Raw genomic sequence first — 25,898 nt, forward strand, 5'->3', positions numbered from 1 at the left:
CCAATGTTATTCCTGTTCTAGATGAGGAAACAGAAAGCAGTAAATAATGAGGCTGGGAGGGGCAAGACCTTCAAGCATCCCTCCAGTGGCACTGACCTTCAAGGAATGGTGGGGAGGAGCACAGGCTTCCTTCTCTGAAACAGAATGGCACTGCCTGCCCACCCAAGACTCTACCATGGGATGGTGTCACCATCTAGTGGTGTTTAGGAGTAACATGGCTTCGCCTTAAATTTGCACCTTCCATACAGTATTAGTTAAAATTCTTTATAGAAAGATTCCTTGACTACTGAGTAAAATACCATGTGTCGGCCCCTGCCCTTTACCTGGTCTTGAATATAAGAGGTTCCTGGCTGATTGCTCCCTGCAGAATCAAAGTGAGGATCAGGCATATGAGCTTTATACTTTAACACACCGACCAACACAGCCTTCTAGTAAATGCAATGTTTGTATCTTTGGGGGGGCTCTAGACTCCTGCTGTGTTGCACGTGTTATCAATGTCACGAGTATGCCCTCTGGGAATGGCAGCTGTCACAGCAGCCCCAGAATACCAATCTCTCTGGTCCTGTGACACCTCTTCACTGCCCCTCATGAGCCCCACGGCTGCTGCTATGCTAGGCCCCACCAAGGATAAGCACAGGCACAATTGGCAAAAACAAATCTGTATTGGCACTGATGGGCAGCTTAGAGGTCAGGCGGAAATGCCAGGAGTCAGCCTGGCATGTCATGATCCAGGACTCAGAGTGGAAGGAGCACGGGCATCAGAACACTAGGCAGGAGGGTGGCTGCAAGATGGCTCCAGGCAGCTGCTCTGTAGCGGCCACTTGGCTGAGTCAAGTGTCACATTCGTTTCTTGCTAAATGTGCTGCCTATGCTCAGTGTTGAGTCATTCTCGTATCCACTGTCCTGTTCATCCCTACAGGGGAGCTGCCATGCGGTGGGCACACAGTGCTTAACACACACTGGCATTTTCGGTTGTGCCCAACGCCCCTTAGTCTTCACAGCACTGACCCAATGTCTTCATCCACTGAGGCAGCTTCAGGGTGAGGCAAGGGAGGTACTGGACTCTGAGGATGGGGATGCTCAGGAGCCAAGAGCGAGTTCCCCTCCATTCAGTACTCATGGCAGCCCCCTTGCTCCACCCTGGCCTTGGCTCTGCGAGAGCAGTGCTAGTGCTTCAGAGTGGCTGCGTTACCAACAAGATCAGTGGGGGATGGAGAAGAGGGGCTTGTTTGGGAAATACATAAAGACCAGTTGATGGCCAAAGGGACAGAGAGGCCCAGCACCTTTGAAACAAGGTGAGAGGCCCCCATAGGTACAGACCAATTACAGAGATTATAATTTAACATGGAAGGAGATAAGGCACCTTTTCCAGGCCTTGGTCCTGGCTTGGAATTCAAACAAGTAAGAGTCTGAACAGGTCTTCCCTTCTGCTTTCAGCCCCATCCCTTCTGATTGCAGCTCCCAGAGCTCAGGCCTTAGAGTCTTCCATTTTCCCATGCTGGGTGCTCAGCAGTCCCTTCCCATAGTCTTCTGTACCCTCAGTGGCAGGGTGGGTTTGGGCTGAACTGATTGGATCAGGAGGCTTTGCCTCACCTTGTGATGGACGTTTCGGTTCTCTTGCTCATAGGGAGCACTTTGGGTGCCCTCCATGCTGCTCTTCCAATCGAGGCCTCATATTTGTTTATATCTGCATGAACAGGAGAGATGAGATGAAAGAGAAAGTAAGCCGCAGTTTAATAAGCTTCTGCCTTTCATGCGTACTGGCCATAATTAGGGTTCCCTTTAACTTCGTGGGCAGGCTCTAACAAGCCAGGATAGTATGGAAAATAAAGTGTTTCTGCCACATGTGGCCGCTTTACAAAGCATCGAATCACATGGGCCACCGTCTCTAAGAACCTCAGGACAACCCTAGCAGGCATTTGAGGGAAACATCCCCATTATGTTCAGCGATGCAGAGACCGAGGAGTCCACCAAGGTCTTAGAGCTGAGTGTGCAGAGAAACCAAGAATGTCCGGGGACTTCAGGTTCTCAGCCTCGAGCACTTTCTGCGCCCGTAAATCACTGTCCATTTCTTAATGACCTTCCAGAAAGAACCAGCCTGGGAGAGCTGCGGTGCCCAGAAAGGCCAGCTATCCCCACAAACCTGGCTTCAGTTTCAGGTTCTGGCAGGACTGTATCCTCACTTCAAATGAGAACGCCTGCCTCTCAAGGTAGCCGAGAGGTGAGCTACAGTGCCCAAGGCTGGCCTCCAATCCAGATCGCCACATTTTCCCCCTCCCTTTCTGCTTTTCTGCCTCTCCCAGGCTCCCTTCAAGCCTTGCCCGGAAGATGTAGGTGAACCGAGATAAATCATGTATGATGCCTCTTAAAGTGGAAGTACTTTCCCAGACACTGTATACGGTTACCAGGGCCCCAGGGGGTGGCTCTTCATGTATACCATCCAGCCCAGGTCCAGGCTTGGCCAACTCCTTCTTAGGAACACAGAAAGGCCCCAGGGACAGTCGCCCAGTCACCAGCACACCAGCCTCTTGCCAGCCACTGACTCAATCGCTGACCTATGAACCTTCCATGTCCACCACCACCAGGCACCAGGCAGAAACTACACCGGACTTAGCCGCTCTGATTGCAGTTTGTTCCAGAGGCTTTGATTTCATAGTTGCCTTTGTCCACACACCCCAGGCAGAGGGGGCAGGTGACTTTGATTTCTGACATTTAGGAGGCACTTGCTGCTCAGCCTTGGTTCAGAGGATTCTGTATCTCTGCCCGCTTTGCCCTACAGGTGTGTCCAAAGCCCTCTATAGCGGCTCAGATCCCCTGAGAAACACTTCCCAAGCGCCATGCTCTGACTAGCTTGAATCTCCAGGAATTACTCCCAAGGAATCAGAGAATGCTGGGGCAGGGGGATCACACACAGGAGAGGACAGGATTTACATGCAGACACCATTCTGATGGCGTTATTAGTCAGACTGGAGGGAATACTCACAAACTCATAGGACTTGAGGAAAATACTATCGTGCGTGGGTTAGGACCAGACTAGAGCTACGGAGACACACGGGGACAACAGAGGAAAGGTTAGCAGGTCTGGGGTGGGATGGGAGTCCAGTAGCACATCAAGGGGCAGGAGCTGCTTCGGGGTTCCTGGGGCTTAGAATGGACCAGCACAAATGAGTACAGAGTAACTGAGCACTGGGTGGAGTCCCAGAAGTGAGGTTAGGAGCGGGGCTTCCACTGCCAGGGAACTCACCCACTGCTTCTGCTCCGGGACGCCTTCCAGGCCAGGATCTCTTTGTACACCAACCTGCAGAGGAGCTGTGGGGTGCGCAAAGCAGAGGGAGAAGACACTGTGATCTGGGCCCGGCTGAGGAAAACAGCGCTCCCCACAGGAAGGCATCCCAAGCAAAGGGCAGCTGCCATCTGCTCAGCGTCTTAGAAGCCCTCGTGTTTTATGGCCCAGTTCCAGTCGGTAGACATAGAGCACTCCCCAGTGGCCATCTGTGTGCCCCAAGAACGCTTACCAGGCAAGCCAGGATGTCAGCAGAGATGAGCATGTAGAAGACATTGTTCCAGCCCGTGGGGGAGATCAGCCCGGCCAGCAGGGGCCCCAGAGCCGCACCTGCACACGACAGTCTCATGAAACAGGATACATACCTTCCCTGACCGCCGTGGGCAGTGCACCCAGGGGCCCACCCAAGTCAAGGCTGGGGAACAAACCTATGGAGCCCGTCCCGTCGATGATGGCTGTGACCGTGGAGAGGGCCTTGGCGTTACCCTTCAGGCTCTCGTGTGTGCCCTGGGGAGACAGAGTAGGGTGGGATGAGCAGAACCCAAGCTGAGCAGAACCTCTGGGTAAAAGTAGCTCTGGGAGAAAGCTAACGAGGAAGGTAGTGATGGGGGTCTGGGGTTGAAAGGAAAGAGCCCGTGGGGGGTTCTGTAGCACAACAGACAGGAAAGGGAGAAGGGGAACTGAACTTGTAGACAGAGCCCCTGACCAAGCCCTCAAACCAGCCTGATAGCCAGGAGTAGCCCACTCACCAGGTCAGCAGAGACCGCTGTGGTGATCAGTGCATACGGGCCATTGACCAGGAGCCCACAGATAATCAGCATCACTGGGAAGACAGCAGAGATGGTATTCTTAGAGATGAGGGACTGTGTGCACACAGTGTGTCCAGAGCAAGTGTGTCACACTCCCTGGCCTTGACCCAGCACCCACTTCATAGAGCTCCCCGGGCAGAGCCTCTCTAGTGACTGTGTGGGATTCACAGCTCCTCCTCACCTATGGAGCTGGCTATTCCATTCTGGCCAATGTAGTTGTACAAGAACATCTGAAATAGGAAGGAGACAGTTGAAGCCCGTTTCCTCTCGCTGAGCTAGACCAGAGTCTGCAAGAGCTGTCTGCTCTGGAAGGCCACATACCACTTGTTCTTCCCGCCATATGCATCCAGTCTTCTCAAGTCTTTGTCCCAGGCATGGATGGTCTAACCATGGTCATCTCGAATTTCTTTTTTATTTTTTGTTTGTTTATTTCAAGATGCGTGTCATGCAACACAGGCTGTTCTGAAACTCACCCCGTAGCTGAGGAAGACCTTGAACTCCTGATTCTCCTGCCTTGACTTCCCAAACACTGGGACTACAGGCATGTACCACCGGGTATGGCTCTATAATTTCCCCTTCCCCCCCAGTCTTCTCTGGTGTCTGTCCTCGATCTCTTTATTATTCCTTTATCAAGACATGCAGCACCCGATACCCCTCCTTTCATGGGGCCCAGTCCTCCGCTGGCTCTCACTTCTCTTTCTCCACGTGCACCCAGGAAACACACGCACGCATGTACAAGGAGACAGCTATGCATGCCAACATGGAGACTGACACACAGGCGTGAGGCCCCAGATATCTGATCACAAGCACATGCGCGTTGAGATTATACACGTACCATGGGAGCAGCCAAGATGAGCATGATGCAGCAAGTGGTGGCCCTGCCATTGGTGTAGTCACTGATGAGCCCCGCCATGATGCCACCTGGAACACACGCTCACTCACACATTGTCCCTGACACAGCCACGCTGCTCCTCGTCTGCTGCCCACATGCTGGCCTGGCCTCAAGAAAGACCATCTCTCTCTGCGGCCTTCCCCTGCACCCATCACTCCAGGAAACCAAAGCACGAACTCCGCCTTTCTTAGTCCCACCCCGCCCCGCAGGAGCAAAAATGAGAATACACCAGGAGGTCTTTCTTCTCTGGATCCACTGCCCAGATCATAGCCCGCTGTCCCTTCTTTCTGCACCTCTGCATAGGAACGAGCAGGAAAGACAGCCTGCCAGAACAAAAGGATGGGGCCTCACCTATGATGCCACCAGCGTCAAAGAGTGTGGATAGGTCCCCAGCCTCCTTGGCACTAAAGTGAGCTATGGAAAAAACACACACACAAAAAAAACATGATCAGAAACTCAGGAAGGCTCGGAGCAAAGCTCTGAATACCACAGCTGGAAGAGTCTCTGTGGGACACTGGTCCAGCCCAAAGAAGAAGCTGAGGGCCCATGACCAAGTGATTGGCCAGGGCCAGTGTGAGTTTGCAGTAGCTTGGGATATACTCCTTCAGGCTCTGAGTCCCACAATACCCTCTTCTGGCCTAGACCTTTCAGGGCAAAGTGCCAATCCTGGTGTGCCTCCAGCTCTTTCTCCTGGAGTGTAAGGTTCTGACTGAGCTTTGGCCCAGCCAGCCATTTCTTTGACCCACTCCTGACCTAGAAGCAAGCTCCATAAGGGCTCTTCCTAGGCAGGCCACAAGAATATGCTAATGCCCACAGCCACAGGAAGAGACTGGCTGTGGGAACATGGGGACCCTGGGTTTAGAAAAGGGAACATTTAGAAGCTTGACTGGTAACTCCACCCTCAAGGCTGATTCATACTCAGAAGTCAGCATCAAAGCTACCAAACAAGGGGTCACAATGCCTACAAAACTGCTCTCTTACTCTGCAGTATCAGAGAGAGGGGCCCCCATGTAGAACTATGGGGCAAGCTACAGTTCATGATCTGGTGGTGACTAATCCCAGTGGTTTCCTGGTCTCCCATTCAAAGTCAATGTGTGTGGGGCAGGACAGCCATTGTTCCTTTTCAGAGTTGAGAAAGGGTGAAACAGCCCTAGGTGAAAGGTCCTGGGTAAGGGGTGGAGCCCTCAGAATCCTGGGGGTCAGGAAAGTATATCACGCTGCTTTTCGGTGTGTTACCCCCCAATCAGTGGAAAGCAGAGACTGAGCAGGTGGAGAGCAAACAGCCTTCCAGCCACCGCAGTGACCTCTTCCATCCTTATGTCCTTGGGTGGTGGCACTGGAGAGTGGCCATTGCATGGGGGCAGGTCCCCCAGAGTAGCCCGAGAAGACTCCAGTACAAAGACATCACTCTCATGAAGGCCCTTGGAAGAAGAGCCTTGGAGGCCATGGAATAGGAAGGCCCCACACAGCATCTTCCTTGAGGTGGAGGAGTTCCAGGCAGACTCATCCCACCTTTGGGCCAAGCAGCCAACACACAGGATGGAGAAATCAGGATAGAACTTTGTGCTCCTAAGGTCCAACTCAGGTCCCAGGGGGCCGGTGGCTGGAGAAAGTGCCTGGGGCTCAGCATCCTACTTACTGAAATAAGCAAGCAATCTCCCACCCGAAGAGAGGCCAGCTTTGCTTAGGTTGTTTACCAGAGTCAAACTCAGGCACAGTGCCTTCTCTGCCCCGGCAGAGACCCTGTTTCTCAGCTCTTCTTCCCTTGGACTCACCCACATTGAAGATGTACAAGGGCAGCCAGTAGAGGAAGGTGTAACTGACTAACTTGGCAAAGAGCAGACATAGCGAGAACTCGATCACACCCTGGGCAGCACAAGAGAGGACACAATGAAAAGGTGCTCGAGAGATCCCCAATCCAGTGGAGGTCCCACCGGTGAACAGCACTACCCCATGACTGTCATCACTCCCATACAAAGCAACCCCAAATATACACCCCATCCTAATGGCAGCAATGTGCCTACTGCCTCATGCCATGTCAAGACAGCCCTCCTATACCGCCCTTCCCAAGGGGCCATCCTACAGTCTGTACAGAAATTCTCAACGCTACCCTATCCCCTGACAGCTAATGGAAACTCTAGAGAGACCCTCCTCCCTTCATCCCACAAACATCTCACCGGAATTTTGAGTGCCCCCAGAAAACTGATGGCTGCAGGCTCGGAGCCCGGCTCCTTGAAGGAGCTGGCTGCAATGTCCACATTACTCTCCCTACAGGAATAGGGACCATTCACAGGATCCTCGGGGTTGTCCCGTTCCTTCTCCTGGTCATCCTGAGCAAAGAAAAAGATCCCTCCTTGTGGGCAGGGCCACTTACCAACCTTCTCTAATGGGAAGAACGGCTCAGGTGAGAGGTAGGGGGCGCCCATCCTGGGGGAGGTGTGTTTCTCTCTTGGGCTAGCAGGCCCACCAGGTTGTGGGCCCTCCCATGGCCAGTTCTTGTGAGGAGGGCAGGGCTAGGGCTGAAATGATCTACTCACATGGTGCTGAGGAGGGGTGCAGTCCACATCTTCTGGATCTGGGGGGTTGGGGGGACAAATACCTTTCTGAGAAGCTTGCCAATAGTTTAGCCCCTCACAGTGAGTCTAAACTAATGTAGAGTTTCCCTACATGCCCCGCATGGGCCTCAGCATTAAGGGAGCAGGCTTTCTAGGCCAGCCTGCCTCTTCTAGGAATTGTTATGACTGCTCTTGACCTGGTAGCGATACACCTGGCCTTGGCAACTCAGGGCTGTCAGAGAATGGGAAAAAACAGTAGCCGTCTAAATGTAAGAGGCACAACCCTTCAGCAGAGAGCGCACCCACTACAGACAAAACATTTAAACTACAATGTCCCTCTCTTCAGAAATCCTTGGGAGCAAGTACTTTTCTCACTTTATAGATGAAAAGGGCAGTTTCAGGGTCACAGAGCTCATTACCCAATACCCTGAACAGCAACGCTCACAGAATTTCTGCTTTCTCCCACAAACGTACGTTAGAGCATGGGTGTGGAAGGGTCCACTCACATTCAATAAGAAAGAGGAAAGTGATGATGCCCATGGCAGCGGTGATAACGCCAGGCACGATGAATGACAGGCCCCACTGCTGGTTCACCCAGACTCCAGCGATCAGGGAGCCCAGGATGTTACCCACAGATGTGTGGGAGTTCCAGATGCCCATGATAAATCCCCGCCTGAAGGGGAGGAAAAGGAATAAAAATGGGGGAAAATACCCCGCCCAGCCAGCCCCAGAAGACTGGCTGCCTCTAGCCTCCAGCATGTGCTGGAGATTCTCAGAGACCCCAAGGACAGTGCAGAAAAAGCTTTGGGCTGAGATCCGGTGCGTTAGCCAGTTCCCCGGGCAAGCACAGTCGGGAACTCTGAGCAAGGGGAAGTCACGAACCTTTCATTCTTCTCTTTGACCCCTATCAATGTCACCCTAAACAGGAGTCTTCAACTGGGGGTGATTCTATCCCACAGGGGACATCTGGAAACATCTGGGGATTTTTAATGCCCCTGACTTGAGTTTTGCTACTGGAATCTAGTTTTGCACACTGCAAAAACATTGTGTGGGGGCAGCCCCCATAACAAAGAACTGAACAGCTCAGACCAGCAGTGCTGAAGGTGAAAACAGGCAATCTTACGCAAAAGCTGGTCCAAAAATTTTACTTTTAATCAAAAAATTGAAATAAACCTGTTATGAGAAGCATGCCTGTTCTATGGGTTAAATCCTAAAGATGAGGAAAATAGCACTGCCCTTTAGCCCCAGAGATGTTTCTTTTCAGTGGGTGAGACCCGGCAAGAAGACACATTTTCTAATATTTCCTCCTGAAAGTACTCCAGACACCTCCCCTGTACCCCCGGGTCCTTCCCACCCCCTCATCACACTTACTTTCCCTTTCCAAACCAGTTGCCGACACAGGTCACCACGGATGGCCAGCCTGTGGTCTGAACAAGCCCATTGCAGACCTGTAGAAGACAGGGAAGGTAAGAGTGAGCTCAACCATCCTGAGTGGAGGAGGCTCAGTGTCGTGGCTGAGGGGCGGGAAGACAGCAGGAGCCTGGGACTGAATCAAGGAGACCACGTCCCTGTCTGCTCTGACTTGGGAATGGCCAGGGACCTCAAGGGCTCTCTCTTTGAGGGAGACAAAGACTCGGGTGCAAGACAGACTCATACCTGGATAAGCACAAAGTACCAGAGCATGTGGATATCCCAGAAGTACCCCAGACCAAAGAGGGAGGTGAACAGGCCGCTGAGCACCATTCCAGCTGAGAGGTAGTAACGGAGGGGCAACCGCTCCCCAAAGATTCCACTGGAGAAAAAAACAGGGGTGAGCTCCAGGTTAACGCTATGTCCACTCTACCACCTCCCCTCCTACCCATGTTGCCGAAGCCACTGTGGCCGTGGTGAGCAGTGATGATCTGTGTCCTACTGCATTCCAAGACTGACCCCAGCCCTCATTTTCAAGGCTCCTCTGCTTTATCTGACGCTCTTTTGACAGTTCTGCTGCCATGTCCCTCCCTGCTGGCTGACCAAGCCTTTTGTTTGTTTGTTTGTTTGTTTGTTTGTTTATTTATTTATTTATTTATTTTTCCAGCACATCCCCTGCTGTTTGGTTTCCGTTCCCATGTATCCCTTCATGGTTTCGTGTCATATTCAGATTGCCTTTTGGGTACCATGACTCGGACTTCCCTAAAGCAATGGAAGCTCAACACTCTAAATTCTAAATTCTCCTTTCTCCTTTCACCAAAGAGGCCTCTGAAACAGCAGTCTAGACGTTCAGCTGTTTAGGCGGTGAGAGCTTATAACCTTGCTATATATAACCTGTCTTGTCCACCTCAGCTTCTCCCTCACACCTAGGTAACCTCCTCTCTCAGTTCTCCCTTTCCATAGCCTGGAGCAGGCCCTCTGCAAATGACCTTTGTGAATAGCCCTGTCTCTTGCTATGGCGTCCCTCGAAGTTCCCCTTCAGGTAACCCTGTGAAGGTTCCCCCTGCACTCCAAGCTGTTCCCTACTGGTAGGTGTTCGCTCTCACCTTCAGCCTGAGTGTCCTTCCCTGCCATGTCCGCGGCTCTTCACACTTCAGAGCTCACCTGTAATGCCTTCCCTAAACTCCTTGTCTTCAATCCCAGCGCACTGCCTGATGACCCAGCCTTCAACCATTTTCAATCAACTGCTGAGATAAGGGTCTTTCTACTAGGCCATGAACTCCGCTGAGGTCACATCCTGCCTTGTCCATCTGTGATTTCTGACAGCAGGCTCTGCTGCTGGGTGAGACCCACACTGGCTGTGTGATTTAGACAGCACTGGGTAGGCTCTCCTTTGGAATCTGCATGTCCAGGGCTTAGAGGACCCTGGTCCATACTCACCGATGCTTCCTGTCCCCCAGCAGCAGGTGAAGGAACACTGTGGTGACCACAGTGAAGGAAGGAGGCTGGCCATGGGCTAATGACCCGGGTGGGGCCTTGACTTCACGCCCACACCTAGGCACTATCAGCTTTCCTGCCCCAGGTCAGCAAGAGAAGCAGCAGTCTTGAAGCATCTACCCCACCCCACCCCCACCCCCAAATGGGCACAGGCTCTGCCTTTCTCTTACCTAATAAACATGCCAATGGCATAAGCCACTAGGAAGGCGTTGTCCACAGCTCCCAATAACTCTGTGTAGTCGTCTTTGTCTAAAAGCAGATGGGAAAGACAAAAAGTTGGCTGGGTGGGTGACCCCACAGGAGCCCCTTTCTTTCCCCAGGAGGGATTGGGGAGTAGAGAGCAGCCATGTACCCGGTTCTTACCAAATGGACTCCAGCTGCACCAGGTAGTATCGTTGGGATCGTGGGTGTCATTTTCAGGTCTCACCAGCGCTGAGCAGTTCTGGTGCAGGCGGCTCTGGAAGGCAATGGCACACATTGGTCAAGGATCATATTGTTCTCTGGAGCCCACTCGGCCCAGAGAGAAGCAAGCAAGGTGCTATTCGGTCCCAAGCGGCACTGCTTCTCCCACCACAGTCCATGCTCCCTCCCGCCGGCACCTCCTCCAGCAGGGGTAAGGTGGCCAGAAGACACCCGTGAAGGGAATCCACAGAGCCCAAGACCTCTGCTTTCTCAGCTCCCCCCACCACCAAACAACGCTGCTGTCTGGAAGGTGAAAAGGGGGATGTGTAGGAAAACATTGCAGGGGGATTGTAGGAAAGAACCACCAACAGTTGGTATCTGGCAGGTGGAGGGAACAGTCCCAGCGACCAGGGAAAGGGAACTTGGAAGGTGACGGCCTGAGGTCTGGAACACCCAATTGCGGCCCACATGTCTGCCAGGTCCAACATGCCCTGCAGAATGCTCGCCCTTCCCAGCCAGCCTCACCTTAACAATGCTGATGGGCTTTCTGGACATGTGATAACAGACATAGACGAGGAAGGTGATCAGCAGGATGAAGCCACGGAACCTGGAGGAGAGAGGGGCAGCACAGTCTGCAGAGGCCCAGCCACTGCTCCTTCAAGGCCTTAGCACTAACGGTTTACCTTCAGGCTCTCTTCTAGACCCAAGCTCCCAGGGCAAAGGTCAGAAGTGTCTACGAGTAAATCTTCTTTCCAACCCTTAGCCCTTCTAGGGTCTTATTGCAGCAAGGCTATCTCTGTGTCTGGATATGTGGAGCAACTATGGCCACAGGGAATTGAGTCATTTTCTTTTCTTTTTTTTAAATATTTATTTATTATGTATACAATATTCTGTTGTGTATATGCCTGCAGGCCAGAAGAGAGCATCAGACCTCATTACAGGTGGTTGTGAGCCACCATGTGGTTGCTGGGAATTGAACTTAGGACCTTTGGAAGAGGAGGCAATGCTCTTAACCACTGAGCCATCTCTCCAGTCCTTGAGTCATTTTTCTAAACATCTGAAATGATGGGCATGGCGTGGAGTTAAAGGGGAGAGGGGTCTTTCTACAGAGTGAGGTCCAATTTCTGTTGCAGACTTGGTCCAGACTATGGGAGGAAATGGCTCAGCTGGGACAGCTGGTGACAATGACTGAGTCCTCTCCCTCATGGTCCCTGGCTCATGGTCAGTTCCGCTCCACAGAAAGGTGATGGATGGCTTCCTCTGTGGCTCACACACCCCATGTGACCTCCCCGGACCTACTTCTTAGCTCATGTGCTGTCCAGATGGAAAGAGCAGTCTAATCAAGAGTTGCTCCAAGTTTCCACCTCGCTATAGCCGCTGCACCTCCCGTGGGGCCTAGGGAGGATCCTGCAGGGCACTCCTGAGTCACTGTTTCCCCAGCAAGGCATCAGCTGAGCTGACTCAGCAACCAGGAACCAGAAGGTATATGGAAAAACTAGACCTCAGAATGGGGTGCTGAGGGGACAGCTCAGTGGTAGAACACATGATTAGTACGCGGGAGGCCCCGAGTTCTAGCCCACCAACCAACAAACTAACCTGGAAGAAAATGTCAGACATTAGGAGAAGACTCATGCCCTTCTCTGGGGAGAAGGGGTTGGCTCCATGAACCGAGGGCAGACACTTGGATGCTCCTATCTGGTAATCTGTCTCCAGACTCTAAACTCACTTCCCCCAAGCACGGAATTAAGCAATGCGGGCCACCGCTTGTGAAACAAAAGGTGTTTCTGCAAAAGCTTAATTGAGTTGAGCTGCCAAACCCTGCCTCACTTCGCCCTGGACTTCAGCTTCCTACCAAGATGTCAGTTTCTATTCTTTCCATGGCTCTGTATTTTTTCTTTGAAACCTTGGATGGTGGTGCACACCTGTTGTGATAGCACACAGGAGGCTGAGGCAGGAGGATTGGGAATCTGAGGCCAGCCTGGGCTACATAATGAGACCTTATCTCAAAGCATCTCCTTGGTTACTTGTTTCCGAGGCACCTGTTTCAATCACAGAGGTCTTCTAGGGACCAAGGAAGCCAAGGTTACCCCAGATGCCTGCCTGACCCAGTGACTGACATGTAAAAGCTTGACGAGCCGGGTGGTGGTGGCCCACGCCTTTAATCGCAGCACTTGGGAGGCAGAGGCAGGCGGATCTCTGTGAGTTCGAGACCAGCCTGGTCTACAAGAGCTAGTTCCAGGACAGGCTCCAAAACCAGAGAAACCCTGTTTCAAAAAAACAACAACAACAAAAAAAGCTTGACGATACTGAAATTTTCCAGGTCTACCGTTTATATATGTGTATATATATATGTATATATACGTATATATACATATATATATATATATATGTTACACACAGCTGATTCTTAGTTTAGGGATTTCTAGAATTCTCTGTTAGAGAGAGGACTCAGCTAGCCTAGGCAAAGAGCAATGGATGGATGGGAACTTCAACCCTATAGTTAACTGGGCTGTTGCCTAATCCAGGGGAAAGCAGACAGCACTGAGTGACACCTCCCACTCACTCACCTGGTTAGTCTTCTGCTTCTGGCTTCTTCAATCGTACGTGACGGTAATATCAGCCCTAACTCGCTCACTCTCATCCTAGTCCCTGGGTACCTGTGCTTTCACCTTTAAGTGCCACACAGCTCAGCTTCTGTGACTACTATCTTGACTGACACACAGAGGTGCTGGGGTCCTTGCCAGGATATGTGGCCACAGTCACAACTTATCAGATCCTTTCTGGTGCTGAAGGACCTTTGGGAACTCAAGTCCCACTGTTTCCCCTGAGAGCCCAGCAGTGATGGCTGCTCAATTACAGACCCTACTGTTACCTGGGTGGTGTGGGAGGTCTTTCTGTCTATGTGTTGCTTTTATTGGTTAATGAATAAAGAAACTGCCTTGGTCTATAGCAAGGCAGAACTTAGCTAGACGGGGAAAGCTAAACTGAATGCTGGGAGAAAGAAGGCAGAGTCAAAGAGAAGCCATGTAGCCCTGCTGGAGACAGATGCTGGAACTTTACTCATGGCAATACACAGATTAATAGAAATGGGTGAAAGTAATAAGAGCTAGCCAATAAAAAGCTAGAGCTAATAGGCCAAGCAGTGTTGCAAATAATATGGTTTCTGTGTGATTATTTCTGGTATCTGGGTGGCCAGGAAATGAACAAGCAGCCTCCTACAACACCTGGAAAGTAAGGCTGCACCTCAGTAGACACTCTAGATGCCTCATGAGATGGACGGAACCAAAGCGGCACTAGAGGAACAAACCAGCTGTCCGAATCCTTCCCCTTCACCTCGACCCCAGTGTCCACACTACTTTCCTCCCGCACACAAGGAGCTTCCCAGGGAGGAAGGTCCAGCCCATCTTTTCCATCTGAATTCCCAGGTGTTCATCCTTCTCTGCTCAATGCCTCTTTCATCCAGAGTTTCATCCCTCCCGACCACGGGTAGGAAAAGCCATTGCAGAGAAGAGACATATCCATGCCCAAACCTAACACCCTGATGTCCTTAGAAGAAAACAGGACTGCTTCTGCATCCATCCAAGCACCTACCACGTCACAGGCACCACACCAGGGAACTGACAACTGCAAGAGAAATGAAAAGGAAGATCCTGCTTTCTGGACTTCACGGGTCAGTGGGGGAAACAGACAGAGAGGAGGGGACTGTGCCATAAAGCAGGAAGCCTTGTGTGACAGGCGGACACAAAACCATCGGGATGGAAGTGGTGTCAGGCAAATGAGCTGTGGTTTCAAAATCATGCAGGAGATGGCTAAGTCAACCAAGGCTTGGCAGGAGGATGTGCCAGGGAGCAAACACTGGGGAAGGTGCAGAGGTGTGAAATAACAGTGCTGGGGCTGAAGAGATGGCTCAGAGGTTAAGAGTACTGACTGCTCTTCCAGAGGTCCTGAGTTCAATTCCCAGCAACCACATGGTGGCTCACAGCCATCTATAATGAGATCTGGTACCCTCTTCTGGCATGCAAGCATACATATAGACAGGACATCGTATACATAATAAATAAATCTTTTTTAAAAAAAGAAATAACAGTGCTGGCTTGGGAACACCACATGGCTTCAGATATTTGGAAGGGGAGACCGAGTCAAGCGGAGAAGGAAAAGTGGCTGAATGAGGTAGGGCCTAGGCCAGGTAGGGCCCTGTGTGCCAAGAAGTCGAGTTTGGGCTCTGTCTTGAGGATTCGAAGCCATCAGAAGGGCTGGGCTTCCCTAGGCAACGGTGCTGTGGACTGAGCCAGGTAAAGCCAGGGCGAAGCCCCATGTGGGCTTCCTCACCACAAGATGGTACCAGCCCGTGCCTTCCCATCCTGTCAGCCTCACAGGATGCCCTTGATTTCAGGCTCATGTCTATACGGACAAAAAGTAAGGACTTAGAACCAGCAAAGATAGCTCTCGTCCCCAAACCTGTTTACTCCTCGGAGAAATACTTCTTCCACCTTGTTCCCGGAACTGCTGACAGGTGTTCACTACAGATCTTACAGCATTCCCGACTCCCAGAGGATGCTTAGCTCATGAAGAAGAGCAGGAAGGACTAGAGGCAGCTCTCGCTATTATTACCAGGGGATTTCTGGGCCTTTATTTGCCTGACAGACCTTAGGAGGCCATCAGTCCCTCTACCTCTCCAGGATACCTACCTGGGTCTCCTAAGACACTAAGACCTGGGGTTGCTTGTGCCCTGCCTTGCTTAGGGTGGGTGGGAGAGAGTCTGTAACCATACAGGGAAGCTGGGTAGCTGAGGTCTACTGGGGGGCAGACAGGAGATCAACCAGTCCACACTGGCATCTGATCTGTGATTTTTATTTTCAAACCTGCCCAGCCTATATCCCCACCTCCAACAAAATAACCGGACCTCTAATTCAGCAGGAAGGACAGGACCTTTGAGAGTCAGGGTTCCTCGGCTGTGTTGCGTGGTGTCAGCCTGGCACTGGTCTCCTCTGGGACTTCCTGCCTGGCCTCCAAAGGGTGGAAGGTTAAGCTCCAAGTCACAACACTGACTGGGCCCCAGCCTACTTGGAGCCAGGCCTCCTACTAGCCAGGCTCCTTTCAGGTATTCATGAAAGGGCCCCAGGTGCTGTCTTTCAAAGAGGCCCAGAAACAGGAGGTTTAAGGGTGGAGCTAGACTTGAGGCTGCAGAACTCAGGCTCCTTCACAGGCCAGACAGCTGAGGACTCTGGGCAGGGCAGGACCTGTAGGTTTCACTTCTCATAACTCCTTCCCTCGCAACCAAGAAGCCCCACAGGGGACGCAGGGAGAAGACTTGCAGAGTCACGAGGCAGGAGATGGCCGTCCTGGTGTAGAACTGGGCAGGGCAAGCAGGCCAGGGGCCAAGGAACATAGACCACTCCATGTGGGGGTAGCTGCCCCATGACCTTCTAAGGCTTTTTTTGTGTAGGGGGGTGGCACTTCTTAGAGTCCCACCTCCTCTACCACCAGACAGTGGTTACTGAATAACCAAGTCCGATAGAGTGGGACCAGCTATCTCTTAATTATTAGCTGACAACCCAATTCTTTCACAGTACCTTGATAATAGCTTTATCAACTTCATTAAGACTTTGCACTAAGAGTGATTCTGGGCTAGGAACAGAGAACAAGGTGTCCCACGGTAGCAGGAGATAATGAACAAACACCACCCTCAATTAATTATTCTCCTCACAATCACTGCAAGCCAACAAGACCCGGAGAGCAGCCTCTGATCTCAGGAGAGGTGGAAATGGCCCCTCTCCTCTCTCATCACTGCTCCCTGCCTCCTCCTTTGCTCCATCGCTATTTCTCTGACAGCCCCGACCATGACTTAGAGACGACAAGGCTTCCATTACCACCCCTACTTCAACCCGGGACAGCCCCGAAGATCAACACCAGGAGGTGGCTGCAGATGACCTTGGCGCTCTCCCTGAGGAAATGAACCTGGTGACCTGTTCTTGGGTGTGCCTGTTCTGGGGACAGTAGTTCTGGAGAGAAGAGAGGGCTGAGTACAATAATAACCAGACCAGGGTCAATGAGGACGGTGCCACCCTCACGCTCCCTCAAGCCCTCCGCCAATACTGGGAGATGTCCTAGTGGGGAAGGGCCAGGCAAGAACGGATGTCCAAGGGCAGAGTCCTGTGTCATGCCTGCAGTGTACGAGAGTGAGCAGGGTCAGGTCAGGCTGGAGAAAGCTTTCATGGGACAGGGAGCAGGCCCATGGAATCCCATGCCTCTTGTCCTCCTCCTCTGTTTGGGTCTGAGGTACTGCTCTGAGAGATGGAAATGACTTAGGGCTCCGCTGCTAACAGGCGAAAGCACCACTCTTCTGAACAATGGCTGCGCACACAACAGGGATGGGGCTGTGCTGAGGACCACATTCTTCCAGGACCCCCAGGAGGCCTGGCCTGAGCCTCATCCTCACTGGAGGTTAGAGGGACGGTGACATCAGCGTCTGCACCAGCACACGCCAACTTAGTGACAGTCAGCTGGTGGTGGGGTCTGGCTTCGGGGCTCTACCCCTATTTGGCCAGCTCTTCTAAAGCCTACAACTTGCTCCCTTCACAACCTTCCAGCTGGCCTAAGTGACACCTTGTACTGTAGCTTCTAGCCCCGCCCATTCACTCTTTCTGAGCACTCGGGGCTCCCCTTGTTGGCTTTCTTCTCAAATATATATTCTTTTTTTTCCAAAAAGAAAAAAGATCATCCCCTTAACCATAAATTTCATCTGGAACATTCTGACTTCCTGTGGCTACTAGACAGTGGTTTCTTGTCCCTGCTCCACCATTCAATCCCAGCTAGAACGGGACTAGAAGCACAGCTTTCGCATAGCTGTTTGCAGACCCAAGGCAGCTTTTGTGCTTTGTGCTGGGTTTTCTTTGGGACTGCCTGACTCTGACCTCACTGAGCACTGGCTACAGCTTGACCGAGAAGGGTCTCCACCCAGCTACACAGACAACTCCAAGCCGCCTCTTCACCTCCTCAATCGTTCCTCACAGCTTGAGCAGACTGGCAACACTCGGAGCGGTGGGGGTTGGGCACGCGGCTCAGTCCTTTAAGGAGGGAAAGAGGAAACACCAGGGAGAAAAGGGGAAGCCCAGAAAGCAGCTGCTGTGAGCTGCACTAATAAAGACGCGGGGGATGGGCCTCAGGCTCACGCGCTGGGTGACAGGAAGGGGGTTAGACTCCAGCATTTGGGGGATCACTCCTTTTTCAGGGCACGTGGCTCTAGCCCTCACAGCTCTCCCTAAGCAGTTCCTTCTGCTGTCCTTATCGAGCACCTCTTGGCAGGGGCCAGGAAAATAAGACGAAGGACAGGAACCATCTGGGACTCAGATCTGATTTCGGCCCTCTGGCTACAGAATAGGGAAAAGGACATCAGACGTAAGCCAAAAGAAGCTGAGCCTTCATTTCTGGTTCTGCTAACTTACTGTTACTGTCACTTTGGAGCAACTTGTTTAACCTCTCAAGGCTCAGTGTTATTGTTAAAATAAAAGAGTAAACGACCACACAAGATCCTCACAAGGACTAACAAATACACTGGGCCCACATGTATCTGACACAGGCAGCAGCCCTCGGTGTGTGTTTGAAGATTTTTCTGCTCTCTCTTCCTCACCAACTCCACAGCACAGAGCCATCTGCCAGCCCTTTCCTTGTCCAGCTCCCAAGGGAAGAAGGTGAAGGAATGGGGCGAAGACAAACAGCGTGGGAGTCGAGCTCTCGCTCCTGCTCCTGCCAAAGCTATCTCCTCCACACCCGTTCCTGCTCATCCAGCCGCTGTGTCACCCGGCTCCCTCCTCCAGGTCCCGAGTCAGTTTCTCCTCCTCACCCAGCCCTGTACGCCCTGGCCACAGTCATCTCTCTGGAAAGATGCCCGTGCAGACATCAACACCAGGCAGGCCCAGGGCTACGGATGGACCCTCTGGAGGTTGGGTGGCTCAGGGACACCACGAACTGGCTGTCTGCTCAGTCCTGACAGGGGATGGAGTAACGCCCACTGGATAGAAACTCCACAGACTCCATGTCAGCCTCCACACACCTGGTGCCACCTGCTCACAACCCCACTCCGGGCTCTGCATTCTAACAAGCTCTGCTCCTGCTGGCTGGAGTACCACACAGCCAGTCCACAGACAAAGGCTGCCCGAATCACTGAGTGCTTTAAAAAGCATTCCATTTGCATACACTTAGTAAAGATAAAGATGCTATCAACTTGGGGGGGGGGGACATGGGAGGGGTTGGAGGGAGGGAAAGTGATAATTTCAGTTAAATTTTTTTTTTTTTTTTTTTTTTTTTTTACACTACCCCTCTCCTCCAGGGTTTCTCTGTATAAAAGCCCTGGTATTCCTGGAACTCACTTTGAGGACCAGGCTGAGCTCTAACTCACAGAGATCTGCTTGCCTCTGCTTCCGGAGTGCTGGGATCAAAGGTGTGTGCCACCACCGCCCCGGCTAAAAATATTTTTTTTCACAAAGAACTAAGTAAATGTAAAAAATCAAACTTCTCATTTAGTCTCAATACCCTGAGATACGAGGGTGGTCATTTTCCTTGTATAGTTAAGGAAATGTAGCCTCATAGAGATTGATTTGTCTAAAGTCAAATGACAGTGTGGGTTTTATTTTCCACCCACATGATCATCAGGAGTACAGGAGGAAGACCAAAGGCTTGGGAGTTGGATTAACCCAGAATCAACTCCAGTACAGTCATCTGCCAGCAACACAATGTTTGACAAGCCACATGCTTTTCTGTGTCTCTGTTTACCAGTATGTCCTATGGGAGAACTAACCTTTCATTTAAAAAAAAAAAGACAAATTAATATTACCCAGTACAAAGTAGTACCTACAGAAAGCTTGCAGAACAACAGTCAATGGTTAAGCTTCTGGGCTAAACACAAGCCTAGCCCCCACTCAAATCTCTCCATGTGAACGCTGCGGCAACCTTAGGAGCAGGCTTTGCTGCTCTCCTTATTTCTCAGGTGAAGGGTTCAAGACCACCTGCTGCTATCTTCAGTCTCTGTCGACGCTCTCCTCAGGGCAATGTGAAAGTAGTGTGTGACAGGGTTCATTTCTAATATTCTTTCACACTGTAGTCCTTATCCTGTGGTCTCCGTCTCGACTCATGTTTTGTTTAGCACAGGAAATGTGCACGTGTTAACACCCATCTGCTGTGATCCTCAATAACAGATGAGACAGAGAGAACCACCATGGTTGCATGCGTCCTGCGTGCCAAGCAATGTCTACCTCTAATCTCAAAAACTTCATGTAGGCCGGGCGGTGGTGGCGCACGCCTTTAATCCCAGCACTTGGGAGGCAGAGGCAGGCGGATCTTTGTGAGTTCGAGACCAGCCTGGTCTACAAGAGCTAGTTCCAGGACAGGCTCCAAAACCACAGAGAAACCCTGTCTCGAAAAACCAAAAAAAAAAAAAAAAAAAACTTCATGTATCAGACATATTCCAGGAGGTAGCTTTCTTCAAAATCAATTCAACTGACCTCTAAAAGACACAGACCATTTGAACCACATCACCCTTTGCCACTTTGCCACTCAGTGCATGCAGCACTACTTCTAACATTGCTAACTCAGGAGTGGGCATGTAGCTCGGTAGCAGAGCACTTGCCTGGCATACATGAGGGCCTGGGTTCCAGCCTTCGGGTTACACAAACAAACGAATGAATAGAACAAAGAAAAAAAAAAAGATTGATGACTGCTGTGTCCACAGCACCTCTCCAGATCTACCATTAGTTCCAACAAGGTGGGGCGACGTCTTCATTTCCTCTGCAAGCCCCAGACTTTTGTATAACATCTTCATAGCAGAACTATGCTTAGGGTCATGGGGGAGCATCTAAACTCACACTCTTGAGGAAAGATGGAAGAGAGCACCTATTGAAGAGCCTCCATCAGCCGCAGAAGCTGAGCGTATTTACCTGAGCTGTCAGACATTCCATCTGGAACCTGCTAGCTTCTACTGGTGAGAAAACAGAGGCCCCCAAAAGTCAAACTCACAGCACGCAGTGGTAATAGGGTTCCTAGACCACTTGGAGATGTTAGGATTTTGGAGACTGTGGCAGCTAGAGTCACACTTCGGGAATTGTGCAAGTGGGACCGAGGATTTAGTTCAGTTGGAACAGTGCTTGCCTAGCATGCACAGGGCCCTGGGCTTCCGTCCCTAGTACCACGCAAACCACAAGTGGTGGAATACAGGCATAATCACGGCTCTAAGAAGGGTAAGGCAGGAAGATCAGAAATTCAAGGTCATCCTTGGCTGCGTAAGTGGTTCAAGGCCAGTGTGTGCTAGAGATCTTGTTTTTAACAGACAGTGCACAAGTGATGTGTGTGTAGAAGGCTGTACTTTACGCATTCCTGTGTTGAGAGGCTGACGTGGGACAGGCTCTTCCCCACGATTCACCCTCACAGTGGTAGAGCATCTGACAGGCATAGTTATAAGAAAGGCTTTGTGGAGGGGAGTGTGGTTTGCCTGGGACTGTAGTAGGTTCCAGAAGAAGTCTGAAAAGAAGCAGTGTTAAGATCATGCAGAGCAGGCTCAGGTTTGATGACTTGTCTCACAGAACTCTGAAAATCAGGTTCCTGGGAAAACCACCTAGATTTGGTCTTTGACATTTTAGAAAGAGAAGCGCTGAGACTAGCAAGGCTTGCCATACCAATATCATCAGTTAGTGTTAGAATCGTGGGGGAAATCGGAAGAGATAATAGCCAGTTTTGTCTACATTAAACATAGAGATAAAATGCTATCATTTGATATTATTTCTGTATTAGGTGTATGAGGGTGTTTGCCTGCATGTTTGTGTACCACTTGCCTGCCTGGGTCCCACAACTCAGGATTTTTTGTGTTGTATCTCTCTTAAGGTTTTTCCTCTCTAAAAATTGTGTTTGTTTGTTTTTATAAGTTGAACACTTACTCTTCTGATAGTCCCACTAGGACAACTTTAAGTGCACAGTAGTGAATGGTCAGGAGACTTCTTTCTGGAGAAGCTGAATTGCAGGGATTGCTAAGCCAAGATGTGAAGGACCAGCACTAATAGCGCAGGAGTAAGTGAACTGCTGTGACCGTCGCTTATGCTTGAAATGTTATTCTAGCTCTCCATTTTTAGGACACCCGTAGAAGGAAGACCTTTTTCTTTCCTCTCAAGTGATCCATAACCCACAGCAATTTAATAGGCATTGTATTCTTTTGTAAACCAAAATGTAGAAACTCCGATTCTTCTTGTTTTACAGGGCAATGTGGCTATTTGTAAAGCTTCCATAAGAATCTCTTCTTTCTTTTTAATAAGAACAGATTTAGAAGAGCTGGTTATGTAATTAAGGCCTTGACTGGATACTGTCTTCAATAAGGATGGATATGTAATAGTAACTATATTAGACCCTTAGAAGAAACTGAGGCTTACTGTATGGAGTCAATACCCAAGGAAATGGTTTTCTGAGTTCCTGGTCTTCACAGGCAGAAGAAAGTTGCTTGGTTTTTTGGGTCTAAAAGCCTTAGGATATTTAGGGGACCCAGCAAAAGAAGGATCTGCCCAAATTTAAAGATACAGCAGGTAAAACGTGGTAAAGACAGTTCTTGGCATCTCAAGACACTAAATAGTAAAATGACTATGAAAACCCGACAATGCTAGACTACCTATGGGAGACTGGAGCGAGGCTCAGTCAGCAAGGTGCTTGCTGCACAAACTGAGCATTATCCTCAGTGCCCACATTAAAGGCCTGGCACAGTGGTGGCTGCGTCTGTGTTCCCAGGGTGGAAGGCAGAGACAGGTGAGAGCTACCTAAAGCTCCATGGAGCTGAGTGTCAAGTTCTGGGTCCCAGTGAGAAACCCTGTCTCAAAGAATAAGGTGGGCTGCCTTCTGAAGGACACCTGAGGTTGACCTCTAACTTCCACAGGGACACACATGCACCACCTACTAAAGGAAAACTACATACAGGCACACACATTAAATTATTTTTTAAAGGCTCCTTATGAAAACGTCTAGCAACACAAATTTAGCATGACCTACCTCGTTAATTAAAGCTTTGGCTGTACATGGGCAAACAATGAGATTGAATCTAAGGAGATCCACTTTATTGTGTGATCAAAAATTTTTAGATATTAAAAAAGCTGAAATGGAGTCTATAGCGAAAACAACAGTGTGGAGGAGAGGCCACTCTCCAGGCTATCTGTGTCTGGTTTGTTATTTATCCTGATTTTAGTTTCCCTAGACACTGAACTATTTTATTCTCTGAAGTGGTAGCTAACCAGGTAGGTCTTGTAAAATACGTTCGCTAGTGAAATGGCATCAAGTCTTAATGTCTAAACGAGTTTATTTGTACTATGCTTTTAAAAACTATGGTAAAATATACATAGCAAAAGCAAGTTATTTCAATCATCTTTAAATTTAAAGTCAGAAGCGGCAAGCATATTCACATTGTACAACCATGGCTGCTATCCACATCCATTAAACAGCAACTCTTCACTCCTCTCTCTCTCAATTCTCTGTCCTGCCAATTATGACATCTTCATGTTCCTTCATTATGATGGGAGGGAGGTGGACTCTCTAACCCAGGCTCATACTAAAGTCCTTATCAGAGTCGTTTTATATCTTTCTGAAAACACAAAACTGTTTAATAGTTCCAAATTTAGAAAGGACCAGATAAACCATCTAAGGGATATTGTATGTGATGACCAGCCTGACTGAGAGGGTGGAAACCAAACACCTTTAAAACCAGGCCAAATGGATCACACTCTAAGCATCTGCCCAATCTGTGTTAGGTTTTATAGTTTATAAACGATGGCAACCAACAAAATATTTTTAGCCCCCCAGTTGCTGCTCTTCCCCTCGCCCCTCTGGCCGCAGGCCAAGCACATTGCTCTAATGGAAAGTGGCCAAAACCTTTTCTCCCAGCAGATGGGTGACCTTGTGGTCTTGGGGACAGCGCTGTGAAAGCCAGCTCACGCTTTGAAGGGTGACCACCCAGTGCTGGGGGAGCTGCAGCTCTACTCCCAGAGACCTACCCTAGCTAGGCATCCCTAAGACTGGAACGGTGCCCCCAGGCAGGCTTCCAGAACCAGTGATTTCTGGCTTCTGTTACCTAATCCAATCAATAAAATAAACCAATATGGGACCAAAGATCCCTGGCCACCTTTCTCTTCTACACTCCCTGGCCTCGGTTTCCCACAGGCAAATCCAGATCCCCTAAGTGTTACATTAAGAGTTGGAGGTACTCTACAGGTACCCGCCTGTGCGCCCGTGTTTGCAGATGCGGGTGACAAACCGGAAGGATGAAGACTCTTAGGCAGCCTGTTCTTCACCAGGGTCATACATTAGTCTGGGCTGATGTGGAATTAGCAGATCTTTGTTACTAACCGTCCATGCCTGCGCCACTGAAGGAGCCCGGGCTTGAAAGAGCTAGAACCTCCTCCCCCACCCCAGGGACAAGCAGAGACATCAGCCGCCCGCCGGAGTGCGTCTCTGAGCGCTCTGAGCGTCCCAGCAGCCTCCCTCTCCAGCCCTGCTCACCAGCTGTCCCTAGAGAAGGCACGGAGGAACCAGACACCCGGAGCCAAGGAAGACCGCATCTTGCGTGGCCGGTACCGGAGCTGGGAGGTCGGAGGGCACAGAGCCGGCGCGAGTCCCCGCCACGGTCTACTGTTGTTTAAATGCCCCGCCGGCTGGCCCGCCCCAGCCAGGGTCCCCGCCCCTTGCACCTGACCTCCCTGCCCTCTGGGTAGCGCCTAAAGCCAATCCCGGCAATCCCTCAAAGTTTGCTAGCAACTGTTTTCTGTGCACTACCATCTGTTTTCTCGAACTTTTTCTTCGTGTCAGAGACCGATTGTCTGAGTTTCCTGGGGCTCCCCTTTCTGGTCTGTGCTTTTCCGTTTCAGTACTCAAGAGGGAGGGGGAACTGAAAACAGCAATCTTACAAGTCATCAACTCTGTGTGACGTCCTGTCTCTGCAGTCCTACTTGTTTTGAGTGGTGCTGTGCCGTGATACAGTGTAAACTAGGTACTCTGCGCGAGCTAGCGCAGTGGAACCAGTGATCTGAGTGCTATCACTCACCCGGAGTTCTGAAGAGTCTCAGGGTGGAAAAGTACTTAGCCCTAAAACCATCTCTCAAGTTCTGGTCCTGCCGGCTCAGATTCCAAACTGCTTACTAAGCCAGAGGGGAGCCTCCCAAACCTACACTAGATACCCAGTTCTGTCCCCAGTAACGATGTTACCAGCACTCCAATCTCCCCTTTAGAGGCAAGCAGCCAGGGGGCAGTGAAGAGCTACAAGGAAGGGTCTTGAGTGCTCATAAAAATGCCTGCCTCTAGTTTGAAGATACCAGGGTGCATTGTTGTGAGATTCCTATATCGGAAACCAAGGGCGAAATACCGAGAAGGGAAAGGGAAAGAAGGGGGAAAGGGGAGTATTCGCCTGAAAAGTAAACTTGTTAATAGAATATAAAATAGGAATGTGGCTGTGCAAATGGGTTTCAGCCCTAACCCCACCCACCCCTAACTCCTAGGAGTGCCCAATCCTCAGAGCAAGGTCAGGGAGGTTGCAGCAACAACTCCACCAAACAGGGGAGGACTCAGGATAATAGACGTGACTAGTCAGCCCTGGTACAGAGCAGAAAGTGGGTAAGCAAAGTTGTAAAACCCTCAGATACTACCAGCAGTTGGGAGAATGGGTCTAGTGCCAGAAATGCAGGCAACAAGTCAAGGCCAGGGGTAAAGGGTTGGAGGAAGAAAGGCAATAGACACAAATGCCAGGTCCTGTAAAATGCTGGAACTCCAAGGGTATCTATCACGTAGAGTGACTTAATCAAATCCTTAAGTACACCACACAGGGTCTGGGGAGATGGCTGAGAGCACCAGTTTTGCGGGCATGAGGACCTGAGTCTCCAGTACCCACAGAGAAAGCCAGGCATGCTTCCTGTGCCTACAGCCTCAGCACTAGTGGATGAAGACAGGCAGATCCCGAGAGCCTCATTGGCCAGCCAGTCAGTTTACCCAAGACCGAGTATTTGTAATTGACAATGATAGAGGAAGACACTCGTGATGCT

At 50.6% G+C, this 25,898-nt stretch overlaps 1 protein-coding gene across 1 annotated transcript; it reads right to left on the reverse strand.

The window, feature by feature from the left end:
* Positions 1–601: 601 nt before the first annotated feature.
* On the reverse strand, positions 602–24,531 carry Slc37a2 (solute carrier family 37 member 2). The gene is made up of 18 exons (XM_013346170.2): positions 24,367–24,531; positions 11,374–11,455; positions 10,810–10,903; positions 10,617–10,695; positions 9,196–9,331; positions 8,911–8,987; positions 8,046–8,212; positions 7,522–7,559; positions 7,162–7,314; positions 6,760–6,850; positions 5,336–5,398; positions 4,928–5,013; positions 4,274–4,322; positions 4,033–4,106; positions 3,712–3,790; positions 3,516–3,613; positions 3,245–3,309; positions 602–1,687 (listed from the first exon to the last, which is right to left on the reverse strand). The coding sequence occupies exons 1-18, from the start codon at positions 24,423–24,425 to the stop codon at positions 1,672–1,674; spliced, it is 1,506 nt and encodes a 501-aa protein (XP_013201624.1). The 5' UTR covers positions 24,426–24,531; the 3' UTR covers positions 602–1,671.
* Between the last annotated feature and the right edge of the window lie 1,367 nt (positions 24,532–25,898).

Source organism: Microtus ochrogaster, chromosome 5, assembly GCF_000317375.1.
Source record: "Microtus ochrogaster isolate Prairie Vole_2 chromosome 5, MicOch1.0, whole genome shotgun sequence".
Lineage (NCBI taxonomy): Eukaryota > Metazoa > Chordata > Mammalia > Rodentia > Cricetidae > Microtus > Microtus ochrogaster.